Genomic DNA, 17,710 nt, shown 5'->3' on the forward strand with positions numbered 1-17,710 from the left:
GGCAGCCGTCTGCCTGCATGAGGAAAGCATCAAGAGATTGTGAGAGCCTCCTTTGTTTTTCAGAGCAGGATATCTCTGCAGGAGCCGTGTACTTAGACTTATCTGAAGTTTCTGGGATTTTTCTGCATTGTTCTTACCTTTATAACGTACATTATAGGAATTATTGCATTCATTTCTCATGAATGCAACTAGTTCCTATTCCGATTCCTATTTGGACTGGATACACATGGGGGGGAGGGGAGGGGGGGTTAAACTCAATGGTACCAGTAGCGGCCCAGAAATCTAAAACTTAAACATATATTTATGGGCCTTCCAGGCTTCAAAGACTGTCAGTCATAGGGAAGCTAGATCCTAACCTCTCGATCCGACGGGGACTATTAGAGTTCCAGAGACCAGTCCCAGGGAGAGCCCTGGCCTGGCCTGACCTCTCCACAGAGAACTGGATCAGAGCTGCATTCATTGTTCAGCTGTGATCAGTATTGATCACCACGGTAATGAACTCCACCATCTCTTCTCTTTTATTGGGCCAACACTAATCACTAACCGCTGGCCCTGATTCCTGATTGGGTTTTCGATATCCTCTAATTGACCCAGCCGACAACAACCCTAACCCCCCTCCGCACGTTGTGCACACACACACACACACACACCCCTGCCTCTGTGTCTTTCAGTTGATTGCCAGCTAGAACCAGTCAAATTTATTGTGATTTAGCAGTTTGCCTGGAGGCCCTTAGGTGATCAAAGTCGTCATTCGTCTGCTGTCCATAGCAGTCTGTCTCTTTTTGATTGTTCAAGTGTGCTAATGAATGTTCTACAATTGTGGCTTTATGATTTGATTCCTCTTTAGTTATCATTAAACAGGATTTATTTGCCTTTCGCTGTGGTGTGAAAACAGCATTCTTGTTTGAAACATGGATGTCTGTTGCTAACATTCTCTAAGCTGCTGTTCGGAACAAAAAACGGCATCTAACCACATTCAAATGAAGCACAATCTCAATAATGGAGGTTGCGCCAGTGAAAAGCAAGGGTTTGAGTGCATTGGCCTTTAAGAGGAGCTTTGGGGAAACTGGTGCGTTAAACAGCCTTGCAGACATCTGCCGCAGTTGGTTACAAACTGCTGACTTAAAGTGGCAGGGGAGGTTTCCAGATTAAATCTCTCATTAGGCTCTCTTTGTACAGGTGGCAGTAATGTGTCGAGAGTTTGGCCTGAGACAATGGCCTCTCTTACCCTGCCTAATACGCTGAGGAGTGGCTGCCTTCAGTTTACTGCTGCTACTTTCTACACACACTCACACGTGCAAACACACACACACATAAACACAATGAAGCATCTGGTGGCCTTTTCCTGTTAAGAACTCTCTATTTAGCTATTATGTTTCTAGTGTGTGTGTGTGTGTTTTAATTTTGTGAGTCTTAACCTGTGTGAAAGCTGTATTGTAAGCAGTTTTTCAAGATAATTTGTTTGTGTGTGTAAGTTTGGTATACCTTGAGTATTTAGACCAATGGTATGGTGAATGCGTATCTGCATTATTTGTGTGTGTGTGTGTGAAATTAAGGGAGGGGCGGGGGGGTTATCCAGCATTCGTGAGCCCAGATCTGGGTGTGTGTGTGGAACCCCCAGTAGTGGGAGGTCAGGGGGGTCAAAGTGATGAATTTTTATGGGCCTGTTCCCTGTGTTTCAGCCCTGTCCCTTTCTCTGCGCGCTGCACTGCCTCTCAAAGACAACCAAGCAGGGCAATTTGTCCTGCGGGGCCCTAGAGAATGGGCAAGCAGAGGAGTTAAATACCAGGGGGGATGAACACCCACACACACACACACACACACACACATACTCACACAGACACACACACACATTCACCCCTCCATCCTGTTGTCCTGGATGATTTGTGGCCTGTCCATTATCCTCTCGGAGAGGACAAATGCGTGCAGGACAAATGCAAGGTAGCACAGGGCCAGGAATGGCAGGCCTCTCAAAGCGGCCCATTGTTTTAGAGAAGTTTCCCAGATGTTATAATGCCCAAGATAAATAGGGCATAGTATCATTACCTCCATTTACCTCCAGCCCTCGTTTCACGGTGGGCGTGGCCAGCTTGGAGACCCCCTACATCGAGGCCCGCCATCCAGCCAGCTCCAACTCTCACATTCTGTGGCGAGTGTGTGTGTGTGTGTACACGTCTGTGTGTGTGTGTGTGTGGTGGGGAGTAAGCACAGACGAGGCAGCAAGGGGTCAACCCTCTGACTTGTGACCAGGGAGCACCCTCAGGCTAACCCCCTCTGGGAGTCTGGGTCACCGTGGCTAAGCTAACGCTAGCATCTCAACACTAGAGTCAATCCCAAGAAGAAGAATCCTTTTATCTCTCACACACTAGGGCATCCCGCCTCTACGTTTGACCCATCCTGGTGACCTTCCTCCAGGGCAGAGAGGAGCAGTGGGCAGCCACATCCGCACCGCCCAGGGGCCACGTCCAAACGCTCACCCATGTCCTGGCCAGGGACATGCAGGACAGCAATCTAGGGTTGGTTTCTTTGCAGAGAAAGCCCTTGTGAGCACAGGAGGTAGCCCACCTGAGCACCAACAAGCCCCAAGCCGGAAATTGAATCCAGGACCTTCTTACTGGACAACCCCATGCTACCACTGCTCCTGCTTGATATGTGGACTGTACGCATCACACGCATGCTAAATCCTACGAGTGACTAACTCTTGCCATGGCATTGATGAATCCACAGTGTTTAGTGGGATTAATTAGCAAGCATGAGAGTGTGTGGAACTTCCTGGCTGGACTCCAGGAAGCGGGGGGGGGGGGGGGGGCTGATTTACAGGCCAGCTGTGTAATGGCTACAGGGGAAGACAGCAAAATTTGTTTTCCCCCACTTTGGACACCCCCTTTGCCCAAGGGGGCAGAAGTCTCAATCATGCATGAGAGGCAGGGTTTGATGAAGGGAGGAGGGAGGAAGGGTGGTGACAGGAGAGAGGAGAGGGGAGCGCTAAGCGCTGCGCTCAACCTGCCAGCCGTGTTGGCACCCGGTGGGGACGGCTGGCAGCCCTCCTCAGGACAGCGAGAAAATAATGGCACGCCGTGACAATGCCAGCGCCCCGGGTGTCACAAAGGGTAGCCCCGTCCCCTGTCTGGTAATGGAGAAAGAATACTCCACTCAGAGTCCTGTCTTCTTACTGCTCTCTCTTAGTCTCTCTCCCTCACTCCCTCTCTCTTCTCTCCCTTCACTCCCCTTGTACCTACCTCTCTCTCTCTTTCTGCCTCTTTCTCGCTCCCTTCCCTTACCCTTTCTATTCCTCCTCCTCTCACTGCCTTTTCTCTCTGCTACCTACCCTTTTAAGTTTGTCCCTCTGGCTCTCCCTCCCCCTTCCACCTAGAGATCGAGATTTAATCGCTGATCTCTAAAGGCACTCTAAAGGCGAGTTATTATATGGGGCAGAATGATTGTATCGTGAACGCTGGGCTGGGAATTGATCAGCAGGGACTCCCTGTAAGAGGGTTGAGGGATGGTAGTGGGTCCCTCTGCCCAGCCCACGTAGACAAAACCAATCCACAGGACAGCTGGCACTCTCTTTTGGAGATTCTGATGCTGCTCACTGTACCTAGAGGGAGGGATGCTCTGATCGACCACATGGCGTTTGTGTTGGGGTTAAGTACTGGTTGTGTGGGACAATGTTGTGTTTGAGTTAGGATCAGGATCTCCTCCATCTGTTCTTAAGACAGGATCATTTACAGAGAAGGACGGGACACAGGGTGTGTGTGTGTGTGTGTGTGTGTGGGGGGGGGTGAAATGGGACAGATTAGTTTAACCTCTCTTCCAAAAGAGAGCAGCTGGAATAGTGAGGTCCTTTCAGAAGTAGCTTCCTTCTCCGACAGTCATGAGATTACTCTATTCAAGCTCTAACCGGCTCCCAAGATGCATCAGCACAACCTATCGTCCCCGTCCCAATCCTGGACTCCTACACACAGCACTGTTAACTCGAACTATGACCCATAATGCAAAGCGCCAGTGGGAACAGTGTTTGGACAAACCGGTAGCAGAGCGTGTCAGTGGTAAACACGTCCAAGACATACGCTGCACAAACTTGTTTTCTCAAACTATTCACTCCTGATTTCCATCTCTCTCTCTCGGTTTCAAATGAAAATTGCAGTCAGACAAGTTACGTTAACGTCATTTCGGGGGGGTCAATGAGAGCATGTTCCGGCTTAATGTGTTTAGGAGCAGGCGGTTTGATGGGACACTTAAAGAGGAAGCTTTGTTCCAAGCCCCCTCCCTCTCCCCCCTCCACTCTCCACCTCTGATGTTGCCCCAGCTCGCCATTACCACATGCATGACCCACAAGCGCAGGAGGGGCTGGCCGAACTCGTGGTCCACATCCTGCCTCTCCTCACTAGGCGAACACCTGGGCTTCCCTGGCAGACGGACAGCCTTTCCCCAATGACCCAAGGCCCTTAAACAGAGGCATGGGGTTCTCATTTGTCCCTGCTCTTCGTTAGAGGGAGAGGTAGAGAGAGGGAGTGGGGGATGATCGCAGGAGGGGAGCCTGGGGGGGGGGGAGAGGTTGTTTTTAGCTGAGGCATCTCAGGACGACAGGAGAGTGTCCGTGATCAATGGCGTGCAATCAGCCGCCTCAGACTCCTGCGACACCATGATCAGTCATAGTCAATGAACACATGAATGAATCAATCCGTCATATGTCAGGGTTGTTCTGCCAGCGAGCTTCTTCTGCACCGCTGGGGTCAGACCTATATACTGTGTAGAAGTATACAGTGGACCCATCTACTGCACCCACCAAATTCTATTCAGGTCATTTTCAGTGTAACTTTATTTCAGACAGACGATCCGTTTCAGTCTCAGTCGCCCCACAGCAGGCCGAGGACAGGGATGTTTTCCCCACGCGTCTGTCTAAACTGACTTGACGTGTCTCTAGTCATTGATGTTGGTCTTGCGGTTTAGAGTCTGAGGGCAGTTGGCACAAGTTTTGACATTCATTCATATCCATTGTGGACCAATGACCTCACTTAGTATGATCTCATTCCCTTATTCTTTCAGATGAAACCAAATAAAAGTGTGTGTGTGTGTGTACTTGCTTGTGCAGGTGTGCTTTTGACAGAACATGTGGGGATAAATTCATGTAAGCGCCAAGTAACATTGACCCTTGTGTTCAAACAATGTATTTTCATCGCCAGGATTGTGCTCGCTGGATTATAGAAATAATTTGAACATGAATGGAGAGTCCATTCCTGTCCTTTTAGATATCCATGTTTTTTTGGCGGCCAATAAGCTGTATGGCTTCCTGGCTTCAGTGCCGAGTATAAAGTGGTCTGGGGATTTCTGCTTGGCTGGCTTCAGGATTTTGCAAAGCCGACAGAAGGGCTTCTACTGGAAGAAAAAGGGTGCCAAGCACTTGTAGGAGCTACTAACATGAAAGCCTCATTTGAATACGTTCCGTTTTTTTGTATTTTCCGTTCTTCTGAGGCATGATGACTCGATCTTTGTTCACTGTTGTTCGCCGTTTAATTCCGATGGCTGCGTCCTCATCACACAGCAGGAAGAAGATGAAGAGCGCCGTTTGGGCATATTTGTGTGTGGTGAGAGTCACGGAGAGGGGTTGAGAAATGATTTTTTTTTTGCCTGCAATTGTCTTCCCTGAGTTGCAGCTACAATGACTTTTTGACAGGGAAAGTATCTCTGCCTTAACCTCCTCTGGCTCCTTCTTTGGCCTATTCATTGCACAAAGCTGCTTAAGCGCACTTAAGCGCATTAGCATTTGGATGCCAGGGGACCATATTGACCCTGCATTTGGAGGGCCTAAATGAGTGAAAGATGGAGCGGTTTGTTAGGGCTTTAGAAAACAGCTTCTAGAGGGGGGGGGGGGGGGCGGGGGGGGGCTGCAGTGGTGTGTGCGTATGTGTGTTTTCTGTGCGTATGTGTGTGGTTTCTGTGTATATGTGTGTTTTCTGTGTGTGTGTGTGTGTGTTTTCTGTGTGTGTGTGTCTGTGTGTGTGTGTGTGTGTTTTCTGTGTCTGTGTGTGTGTGTGTGTGTGTGTACCAGGAGGGGATGTTCCACTCTCTCTTACCGGGTGTTTGCTCTAACTGGAGCAGGGTTTCAGGGGCCTAGCCGGACTGATTTGTGACATTTCAGTCTAAAGGGCCTTTAGCTGCCCGTTATATTGGCTTGACCCGATTATCTAATCTGTGCTTTGAATTTCAATCAGGCCACTGTTTCTGCAGTGTGGTATGGGAACCACTGGCTGAAGGATTACCTCATTCAACTGTCTTCAAACACAGATGGTCGAATGTTTAACTAATTGTTAAAAGAGTTCACAAAAGGGAATTTAACCATGCACACGGTCCACAGGGTCACTACACAGAACAGAATAATGGGGATGGGGGGGTGGGGGGGGGGGACAGTGACACGGTGCTTATGAGGTGGTTCCTCAAAAATAATTTGAATGCTTACTGTGTGTGCATGTGTGTGTTTGTGAGAGGACTGGAGAACGTCCCACAGGCTGTGTCACAGTGCGGCTGTGTCACAGTGCGGCTGTGTCACAGTGCGTCTGTGTCACAGTGCGTCTGTGTCACAGTCCGTCTGTGTCACAGTCCGTCTGTGTCACAGTCCGTCTGTGTGTTCTGTCACTAAGCACTCGCCCTCCCCCTTAACCTCCTCTCTCCTTCTTTCTCTCTCTCTCCACAGACTTTGTGCACCTCAGCCACCATGCAGACAGTGAGAGCCGCCGACACCAACGAAATCGACAAGCTAATATTTCGGGAAAGCGAAAACGATCGAAAGGTACTGTGAACCGTCCACTAGCATCTAGGAATGTGACGTCCTGCAAACACCAAACCCTTTTAGAATGCTAAAAAAAAAAAAACTGTTAATTGTTCGTTCAATGCATTCAATCAATTTGTGATTTGAAGATGACCTATCCCACTGGGGTCTGGTGTTTTGGCATGAAATACCATCAGGGCCGGGAGTTTTTTTCCATTTTCCCCAGTCAGCCCACATAGAGGGAAAACCCCAGGCACTACAGAGTACCAGTCCGCAACACATCTTTCATCACTGATGACAACAAAGTTTTAACACCAGAGCCCTGTGAAGCTGAGCGGAACATATTCTAGCTCTAATGACAAGCTGCAGTTCAGATGAAAATCTGTGCTTACCCCCCCCCCCTCTCTCTCTCTCTTCTCCCGTTCTCCACCTCCCAGGTTGTACTTCAACTTGAAAAGAAGCTTTTTAGTTACGTCAACCAAGACGTTTTCCGGGAAAACAACGGGACCTCGGTAAGTCTCCCTTCAGGCTCCCTTCAGCCTGCCCCTCCAGCCTGCCCCTCCAGCCTGCCCCTCCAGCCTGCCTCCCCTCAGCCTGCCCCTCCAGCCTGGCTCCCCTCAGCCTGCCCCTCCAGCCTGCCTCCCCTCAGCCTGCCCCTCCAGCCTGCCTCCCCTCAGCCTGCCCCTCCAGCCTGGCTCCTCTCAGCCTGCCCCTCCAGCCTGGCTCCTCTCAGCCTGCCCCTCCAGCCTGGCTCCTCTCAGCCTGCCCCTCCAGCCTGCCTCCCCTCAGCCTGCCCCTCCAGCATGCCTCCCCTCAGCCTGCCCCTCCAGCCTGGCTCCTCTCAGCCTGCCCCTCCAGCCTGGCTCCCTTCTGTTCATTTTGTTTCCCACTGTCCGGGTCTCTGTCGAGGGGGGCGTTCAGGGACAGCAACAGTGTGCAACACTTATGAACGAGTTCTTGGAAAGACTTAGATGAGCTCCAGCTGCAGGGTTAGATATGTGGATTTGGGGCGGAGATAAGATGATTAAGAGGAGACTGTGCCATTGTGTTTGGGGAAGGGGGGAGGGGGGTATAGATGGATACCAATTACCACCCTCTTTCCTCCCATATCATAGCCGCACTCTCTGTCTCCAAGCAGCGGTCACATGACTCATATATAACTTCCTTCCAGAAGATTCCTTCAGAGATCATGATCAGATCTGATTATGTTTAAGTGTCCACCAAGTAAAAACTCCTCATATGAACTTCCCCTTTAATAGGGCTCTTTATGACACAGTGGGCAATTCAGAGCACAGAAACCACACACTCACAAACACACACACACTTCACAGATAAGCTTTTTGACATCTAGTCTGAGGTCACAAAGCATACTGAATGGACTGTGTATTAATGCAAGTGCTCACCTACAGTGGGAGGTCACTCGCAGGCCTGTGTGCATGTCCTTCTGGGTGTAAACGTGTGTCAAACTAAACAAGCATCCGTTTGTGTGTGCTTCCATCTCTGTGTATCGGTGTCTACAGCCAGATGTGTATGTGTGCAGTAGGCTCCTGAGCTCTTCCCCTCCCTCTCTTCTCATCTCCTCCCCTCCTTCTCCTCACCTCTCCTCTCATCTCCTCCCCACCCTCTCCTCCCCTCCTTCTCCTCCCCTCTCCTCTCATCTCCTCCCCACCCTCTCCTCCCCTCCCTTTCCTTCCCTACCCTCTCCTCCCCTCCCCTCCCTTTCCTTCCCTACCCTCTCCTCCCCTCTCCTCTCATCTCCTCCCCACCCTCTCCTCCCCTCTCCTCTCATCTCCTCCCCACCCTCTCCTCCCCTCTCTTCTCATCTCCTCCCCACCCTCTCCTCCCCTCCCTCTCCTTCCCTACCCCTGTCCTCCCTCCTTGCTTTCTTCATCCCCCTCTCGAGCCTCCTGGCAAGATAAATGGCGTAATGGGGCATCAGAGATAATCTGATGGTCATGGTCTAGTTAAACACACCGTGTTATGATCCTTATAAAACAAACTACCTTTCCAAAAGGATAAATGTGCTCTCTCCCCCCCCCCACCACACACACCCCTCCTGAGAGAGAGCGAGCAAGAGAGAGATAGACAGAGAGAGAGAGAGAGAGAGAGGGAGGGGGAAATCCATTGCATCCTTCATCAACTACTAGACTTGTACCAGCTTGACAGAAATTTAATTCGAGGCAGCTCTTGAAAATAATTATTGTATTTTGAGAGGAGTAATCATTAGACGGGACATGATTGAATGTGTCCATGCCTATTGACTTTTGCTATGATTAATAGGTTTGTTTAGTCGATATCCCCATCGAAATTGTATAATTAATTATCCCCACCGCTGTCAGGCCGGGGACGATGGAGAGCCCTGATGAGTATTTGGGAAGATTAAATTTTCCGGTGGCTCAACGCGGCAAGGGGGGTGGGGTGGGGGGGGGAGGGGGGGTGCGCACTGGGGAAGGGGAGAGTTTACTCTGGTAGAGAGATGGGGGGAGGAGAGAGGGAGAGAAGGGGGAGGATGCTTTACAGCCACCCCCAAGCCCCCACCCCAAACAAACCCCCACTTCCACCCACTGTGCAGCGAGCGTCCTCATCCTGTATCTCCTCCCCTTGGGCCCATCCACTCTCTCCCTCCTCCACTCTCTCCCTCCTCCACTCTCTCCCTCCTCCATTCTCTCCCTCCTCCACTCTCTCCCTCCTCCACTCTCTCCCTCCTCCACTCTCTCCCTCCTCCACTCTCTCCCTCCCGCCTTCTCTCTCTCTCTCCCCCCCCCCTCCTCCTCCTCTCTCTGTATCATTGATTTTGTTTCAGTATCTCTTTATTGTGACTTTATCAGTGTGGTGTCCGCAGACAGGGGGGGGGGGGTGGAGGGGGAAGTGGGGGAGAGGCGGGGGGGGGGGGTGCGGAGGGTGGTCCTGTTGCGAGTGATGAACTTTTCTGTCAGGGCCGCCTCCTCCTTGTCATGCTCAAGGCGTGCAGCTGGAGGCATTACTCAAGCAGGACTTTCAGAGATGAAGGAAATAAATAAATAAATGAGAAACTCCTTCCCTCGCTCTCCGGCTAAACTTTCTTTCATATTTTACCTGTCAGGGCTCTTAAGTGGTAGTACACCAGCATGCTAAATAGAAGCTGACCTTACTGGATAGGTAAGCGTACAGACTGAGGAGAATTGGCCCCCAGACTGTCTCTTAATGGCAAAGTATTGATCACATAACATTCTGAACGAAAATATACATACTCCTTCTCATGGTTTTCTGCCCTTAATATGTGCGTCAGTCATAGGTGTGGTGAAAAATGCACAATTTTAATTGTTTGACAAAACAATCTATGAAGGCTGGGAACAGGAATACCAACATAGGTCGATTCTCGTTGTGACGTGGGTGCTGTTTTTGAAGTGTGGGGAGCAGATTGTGGGTGTTTTCCACTGGGACAGTGTTGGCTTGACCCACTCAGCCTCCCCCTGTCAGTGACAGTTTATCGTTTCCACACCAAATAATGAACATCTCATAAAAAGAAGGGAAAAATATGGCCCTCGCAATGAAAGCCAAGTGTGAGGTGTAAAAATCAAATTAAATGACCTTTCACCTCCCTGTTTATTGATGGTCTTTAATGGCAGCAGGTGTTGTCGGAGGGACAGTTGACAATGTGTAAATCAAAGCACAATTATGAGCCCTGGCCTGCTCTGGCCGGGTCAGATGGTGAGTCTGGACAGTTTAGTCATATTCCCTCATTCCCCGCAACTTGTGCCTTATAACAATCACAACCAATGTGATTTAGCTGTGCGCTTGTCCTGGCAAAGTAAGAAATCTGAACCCTGACGGGGGTTTTTTTTGTCAGGCATTTCCTCATCTTTCTCCTTTCTACGATATTGCCAGAGCTATACGGCCATCCAGCCCCCCTCCACAACTTCAAGGTCATTTCTGGCTGACAAACTACTCCAGCTTTATAATGCGATGAGGCCTTGAACCAATATAAGCTGGGATTTTTTACTGCTGACCTACCAGACCAGCAAATCATTATGCTTAATTGACCCGGGATGAAATGTAGTGTGAAATTTCAGCCCTCGGGTTTTCCAGTCCCCTAAATGAATTACTCAACATTCACTTAGGACTCCTCACGTGTGAAAAACACCCGCACACAAAACACATCACGGAAACACCCAGTGCTTTGTCGCCCCTGACACTGCTCATCTGCTGCCTCTTAATAGGTGTCACTTCGCAAGGAAGGTACTTTAGCTCGTGGAAACACACCTGTGCACACAGAGGCATGCTATTGTTGTTCTTTTTCGGGCACGCAAAATGCACACGCGCGCACATGCTACCAATATCAATGTCATCAATTAGAGTTGTATTATGATGAACAAACACAGACTCAAACATTACACACACTTGCATACTCTGTCAGCTTATGTTACAGTATATCTCGGATAAAACACTTTATAACACTAGTTTTCCACTCCCCACCCCCCCCATCAAACACACACACACACTCTCGCGTGTCCCTCTCTGAGAGCGTGTCATTGGGAGGGTGTGTGTAGAGCAGAGCGTGGGCCGCGTCCTGCTCCCCCATCCCTCATCCACAGTGCGGGAGCCTCTCCTGTGACCCCGTCTGTGTGAATTTGATGAATGCTGCACATCTGCCCTCCTCAACCTCCCACACTCCGCCTGGGAGCCCCACTGCCTGGGAAGTAATGACCACTGTTCTACACCACTGACACGCACAGACGGGCACCCACACACGCACACCCACACACCCACACACACACACACACACGCACCCACACACACACATTCATTCGCACATACACGCACCCACACACACACGCACCCACACACACACACACGCACCCACACACACACACACGCACCCACACACACACATTCACTCGCACATACACGCACCCACACACACACGCACACGCACACGCACCCACACACACACATTCACTCGCACATATAGGCGTCCACACGGCACCAGGCGCACGGATGCCAGCATCCCCCCCTCCCACGAGCGCGCAACCTTGCGACATGCTTCACCCGCGAGCATTCGCTCATACACGCATGCATAAACAGGCGTGGACACGCGTGTATGGAGGTCGGTCAGCCTTCTATCCGGCCCGCTAACATATTCATAGGAGCTGTGGATGAGTGGCTGTCGTTGTGCCACTGTAGGGAGACAATGGAACAGTGCTCGGACAGGCTCTCTCCTGTCCTGGCTCTCACTTGGTTGTTGTGGACGCCTCCGCCATCTTGTCATTATCATCCTAGAATGAGATTGCATTATGTTCCAATCACCACATTGTTTCGTGTTGAACAACAGGGTAATGGCATCACTGTCAAGTCAGCTTTTGGATTCCCTGACAACCTCTCAGAAGCTGAGGGGGAAGTCTTCATTAGACTGGAGTTGTTGTCTCGTGTCAAACTCGTGCTGAGCGGTTCAGTTTACCGCCAACAGGAGTGATTCTGGCCTGACTGACAGAAGGGGCGGGGCCAGTGGAGGGGGGGGGTCTTCTGGGGTTGGGAGTATACCTGTCAGTCTCTCAGAGGGGCAGCCATGCAGGTGGCCCGGCTACCTGTTCATCTCCCACATAATTAATGTGTACAAGGAGCTGCTAATTGCACTTTTCACTAATGATTTATGGGTCGTGTGTGTGTGTGTGTGTGTGTCCGTGTGTGTGTGTGTGAGTGTATGTGCACAGTCAGAGGGATTGCAGCTGGGGATCGAGACATGATTAATGAAGAGTGTTTGGATCCACTGTTAGTGTGGACAGACATAGAGACAGACTCCCACCAGGACGAACCTAGAGGGGCCTGACACACACACTCAGACACACACACACAATCAGAGACAATTATTCACTCGTGCATTGCTATTCTGTACATGGCCAGGTTAAATATTGTAATGATTGTGTTTGTGTATGTATGCTATGAAGTTGACACTCTTAGACTCACACGTGCGCTCACATAAACCGTCTCATAGTTATTCACTCAGTGAGTGATGACTGACATGAGGGATATTACTTGCTGTAATAAAGAAATGAACCCTTTATTTATGACTGTCTCTCTATCTCCCCCCCCCTTCCTCTCTTCACAGCTTTTAGAGTTTGACAAAGAGCTGTCCATGTTCAAGGACCGACTGCATGAGCTGGATATATCCTTTCCTCCCAGGTATGGAACCCCCACAATATTTATAACGGCATATGCAGTACTCTGTCAATCTACACACCTTAGAGAAAATAGAATTCACAGGTTCATATATTCATATCCACCCCCCATTTATGATCTTTATTTATGTCCTTAAATTGGTGTAGTTGAGAGGTCAGCTCTTACAACGGGACACGACACATTGGGCCATTAACATCTTCAGGCGAAGTGAATCCATCGCTTCTAAGGGTCTATTACCCTAAAGAGTCCAACTCTTCATTCTAGTCTATGGCCCGGTATATGACCTGGTATATAACCTGGGATATTACCTCCTGTTTCTATTACCCCTCGTAGGACTATTTAGTCTGTCCTTGAAATGGCTGTCCACATAGCTAGGTCTCTCACAAACAAACTGGTAAGTCAGCATAAGCCGTTAGTCATTCTATGTACTGTTTGGATGTTATCAGACTGTATGTCAGTCCATCATCATCTTCTTACTAAGTCGAACACGCAGCATTTGTTTCAGAATGGGCCTCCAGTAGAGCACAGATATCTTGACTGACAGTTCAGAAAGGGCATATGGGTCCATTGTCTCAGACATCATTAGAATTAGACCTTTCTCTTCACCCGCAAAGCGTTCTCGCTGAGCAGAACAGCAGTTGTTTGACGTGTTTTGATCTATTAATGATGCAAGCCTTCACTATCACTCAATCAAGCCTCATTGCCGCAAGTGGGTGTCATTTGGGCCAAACACGCTTTTGATGGTTATCAATTGTTTAGTGTGATTGGACGTGCGCCTAAAAGACTCCCCTGTGTGCGTGTGGAGGCGCATTGATATTCCGCCGCGGTGGGAGTTGGGGGCGGGGGACTGGGGCGAGGGGTTCGTTCTCCTCGTCCTCAAACAAATGCATTTGCAATTAGCCCTTTCAGAGGAGAGGGAGGGCAAACAGTCAGCCATGGTGGAAATCTGTTTCGGCGCTCGCGTGATAATGGTGTCTGACCTTTGCCGTCAGTTGTGACTCAATCAGTGCAGATAATGAAACGCTGTAATCAAACAATAATTACTTGATAAACTGCTCTAGTGGCGGGCGCAGGGCCGGTCGGGGACTGTGTGTGTGTGTGTGTAACTGAATTAGTATGTGTGTGTATGAGAGATTGAGCAAGAGAGTACCTTGGTGTGTGTGTGTGTGTGTGTGTGTGTGTCAAAGTTCCAGCACTCACTGTTTTTAAATGACTCAGTGTCTTAATCGGGGACCCCATTTACATCACTTTGCATAAGTGACAGGTAGATTTATTGTCCTTTTAAACCGTGTGACTTTAGCACCTATCTATCCATATAATATTGAATCATCTCACTGCGAAGTGAATGAACAAGCTGCCACATAAGAATACAAATTATTTTTCGCATACTTGGAAGCAGGATGAATCAAAGTGATGGAAGCCGGGAGCAGCATATGAAAGCTGATTTGATCTACTCGCCAGCCTCCACAAGCCATATCATTGTCAGTGGTGAATGAGTAGAAATGGCCTAGTTAAACTTAAACAGCCCCTGCCACATACACACACTTAACACATGCTCACACACACACACACACACACACTTAATGTGACTCTATATACATACACGCCACATCCACACTTGTCTCCCTCCCCCTGTCAGATGGGCCTTGTGCTCGGTGAGCAATCAAGCCCTCGATGATTGTTCTCCATCACGTAGCCTGCTCTGAACCGGCCCCTCACCATCTGGGAGGTTATTACTGCTCTTTACACAGGCCATCAGAGGCCCTCCCTCCTCACACACACACACACACACACGCGCGGACACACCCACACACGCAAATGCAAATACACACACACAGATGCTCGTCTATGTTTAGTCTATAAATCAATACTGTGGTCACTCATTTTCAATCTATAAGTTAATTCTACTTGTTGTCATCTGGGTACAGGGTAATGAATAGACACACTGTAGGCCTATTGGTACATCGTTGTCAGGTGCTAAATTAGGCGAGATTTCCAATGATAGAGATATACACCTCAGACGTACATTTTTGACAGCTGTATTCTTATCGAATTGATTTGAAAACAGACAAAAGGACATGCGTGGATCCCTTTTTGCATCCACCAGGTTGCAGCAGAAGCTCAAACGGCTATAGCCAGCGTCTCTGTTCCATTTTTAGAAAGCAACACAGTCATGTTGTTGGCATTTGGGGGTGGGCTTCAGTGAGGTTAGTAGGGCCTGTGTTCCATGCGTTGTTGTGCATGGTGTTTACATTCATGGAATGTGCTACAAGCTGTAAATTCATATTGCTCGCCTTCAAGAAGTCGTCTGTCAGAGTTGCGTATGACATGTCTAAGTACTCAGCCACCGGCGTGTGGAATGTGGCCGTACCATGCCAGAGTTGGACCTGGTGCCAGTCGGCTGCTGTGTGCTGTTAGGCTGCGAGACGGGCCTCACACACAAACATCTATCCAAACACACTCGTTCAGGGCTGGACTCGCCCATGTATGGTCAAAGGTAGAATCTGTTGGGGTTTGGGAATTGAAAGGGGGGGGGGGGGGGGTTGGCCCCCAGTCCTTTTGATATGAGTCTATCAATCAGAACCCAATCACTTTTATCAAACTCAATTGCAGCATGCGGGCCAAAACAGCATCAAGGAAAGTAGTTGTATCAGGGTTTGGACCTGTCATTCAAGGTTTTACATGCCCATTATCTTTGTCCAAAGACAGCCCAATCGCCTTCCCACAGAAAATAACGCTCTGCTATATTACAATATTTCTGATTTCATAGCCGGAATGGCATAACTGAGGTAATCTCCCCTAAAAACCTCTAAAGATCTAGAGTAACGTATTCATGTATTTTGATTGATTTAGGAGAATGCTTTTAGTACTGCCCTTATCCGATTTCTTTACTCTTTTTTTGTGTAAAGATCGATGCAAAAATTGAATCGGGAGCGCGGCAGGGGGAGAGGCAGTGGACAATGAGGGATTTGTGGAAGAATGTCTCCCTGCCCTAACTCGGTTACAGGGAAGGAGCTCCGAGGAAGATATGGAGGGACATCCGACTGGGAATATAGAACTCCATCAATGTACAACTCTGGAGTTCACTAGAGAGGAAGAAAGAACGGGGGGGGGGGGGGGGGGGGGGGGGGGGGGGGGGTTGGGAGGGAAAAGTAGAGAGTGGAGTGCAAAAAAAAGAGTAAAAGATGGGAAGATGCTATAGAAAGAGAAAGGATGGCTCCAGTCCCGTGCTTCTGTGTTTGCCAAGTCTAGACGGGGGCGGGAGAGGAACTGAGGGGGAGAGAGAGAGGCAGGCGGGGGGGGGGGGGGGGATTGTAAGGGGAGCGCTGATAAACAGTTGTCTCTTTACCGTTTGGTGTTTGACAGGAAGCTGGGGAGCGCCCCGTGGACCAACCTTGGCACGTTAGCATACATTTTCCAAAGGTTGCAGCTCTATGAGGATGGGCTGAAGAGTGACTGCCTTTGGGAACAGATGCACCGTTCACACAGCGAGGCTGGAAGTAGACCTGGGTCTGGAGGATGAGGCTGGGAGTGAGGCTCCTTCTAGAGGCTGGTGCAAGGCTAAGGCCAGGGCTACGGCTAAGGCTGTGGGAAGAAAACAGTAGAAAAAAACTTTTTGAGGGAGGACAGAAAAGCGTTTGGCCCAGTGACATTAGTTTGTCTACCTTTGATAAACTCTCAAAACACTCAATCCACCTGCTCTGTGACCTGCCTGCAAAGGACAGAGCAAGATTTACTTGTTGTTGTGGTTTTGTTCATTTAGCTTGATGCATGGTCTTACCTATAATATATCTTACAGGAATTTCCACTCGACAACTAAGCGCTCCTGACTATAGCCTCTTAAGTAAGATGTCATCCCATTGGACAGCAGAACAGGAAGCTTGCGGTCCACTGCACAGTAACTTTCATTGTATAATGATGAAGACCCTTCAGTCACACACCCTAGGCGCTGAGGAGCTGGAGAAGTGATGTCAATCAGTGGGGGGAGGGAGAGAGGTAGAGAGGTGGAGAGGTGGAGAGGGAGAGAGAGAGATGGTGTGTCTGTGTATGTCCTGTACTGGGGCCTGTGTATGTGTGAGTTTGCACCATGTTTATGCGTGTGTGTTTGCATGCACACGTGTGTGATAGATAGTCCTGGTGTGGCTAAGTGAAGGAGGCCTCTTGTTCTGGTCAGGGAAAGTCTGAAAGCTCCCCTATCCTCTGGTGAAGGCGCGTGATTCCGTTTATGGAGTACCAGATGTCCTTTAACGGCTGTTACATTGAAGGGAGAGAGAAAGTGACAGAGAGAGATGGAGGGAGAGGGAGGTATTCCAGCAGCAGCTATTGTTCGTTGGAGTGCAGCGGCCATCGGCCGTAATCAACAGAGAAGGAACATTGTTTTACAGTCCCACAGGCATCCATTATTCTAGCGGATGGCCAGCTATTGAACATAATGAGGAGCTATTGTGGCGATGATTGCTGGATTGTGCATGTCCATGTGTCTCTGCCTCGAGACCTAGGATTATGCCAGAGAGGGTTCTCACTCTGGGCAGGCGAGGGTTAAATAAAAGACTTCCTGTTTTATTGAGAAGGATGGTAGATGTAGTCCTTCACTGTATGAGAGAGCAACTTGTGGCATTTATAGGCTGTTTGTACTGTACTGTGCCAATGTTGTGTCTGAGCTCCCTAAACTCTGCAAACTCAAGCAAACAGTCATGGAGTTTTATTGATAGCGCTTGGTGTCTGATCTCTCTGAATGAAAAGATTGTGTGTGTGTGTGTGCGCGCGTCCACGTGTGTGTGTTCA

The 17,710-nt window shown here is 49.4% G+C and overlaps 1 protein-coding gene across 5 annotated transcripts in view; it reads left to right on the top strand.

The window, feature by feature from the left end:
• Positions 1-17,710, top strand: part of inpp5a (inositol polyphosphate-5-phosphatase A) — a 100,060-nt gene that overhangs the window by 73,952 nt on the left and 8,398 nt on the right. For all 5 annotated transcript variants that reach the window (XM_084710097.1, XM_084710098.1, XM_084710096.1 and 2 more), the window contains exons 10-12: positions 6,695-6,790; positions 7,207-7,281; positions 12,855-12,928. In XM_084710097.1, coding sequence (XP_084566223.1) covers positions 6,695-6,790; positions 7,207-7,281; positions 12,855-12,928 — 245 coding nt within the window. The remainder of the gene's footprint in view (positions 1-6,694; positions 6,791-7,206; positions 7,282-12,854; positions 12,929-17,710) is intronic.

Source organism: Hypomesus nipponensis, chromosome 11 (genome assembly GCF_054491055.1).
Source record: "Hypomesus nipponensis isolate SF chromosome 11, ASM5449105v1, whole genome shotgun sequence".
Classification (NCBI taxonomy): domain Eukaryota; kingdom Metazoa; phylum Chordata; class Actinopteri; order Osmeriformes; family Osmeridae; genus Hypomesus; species Hypomesus nipponensis.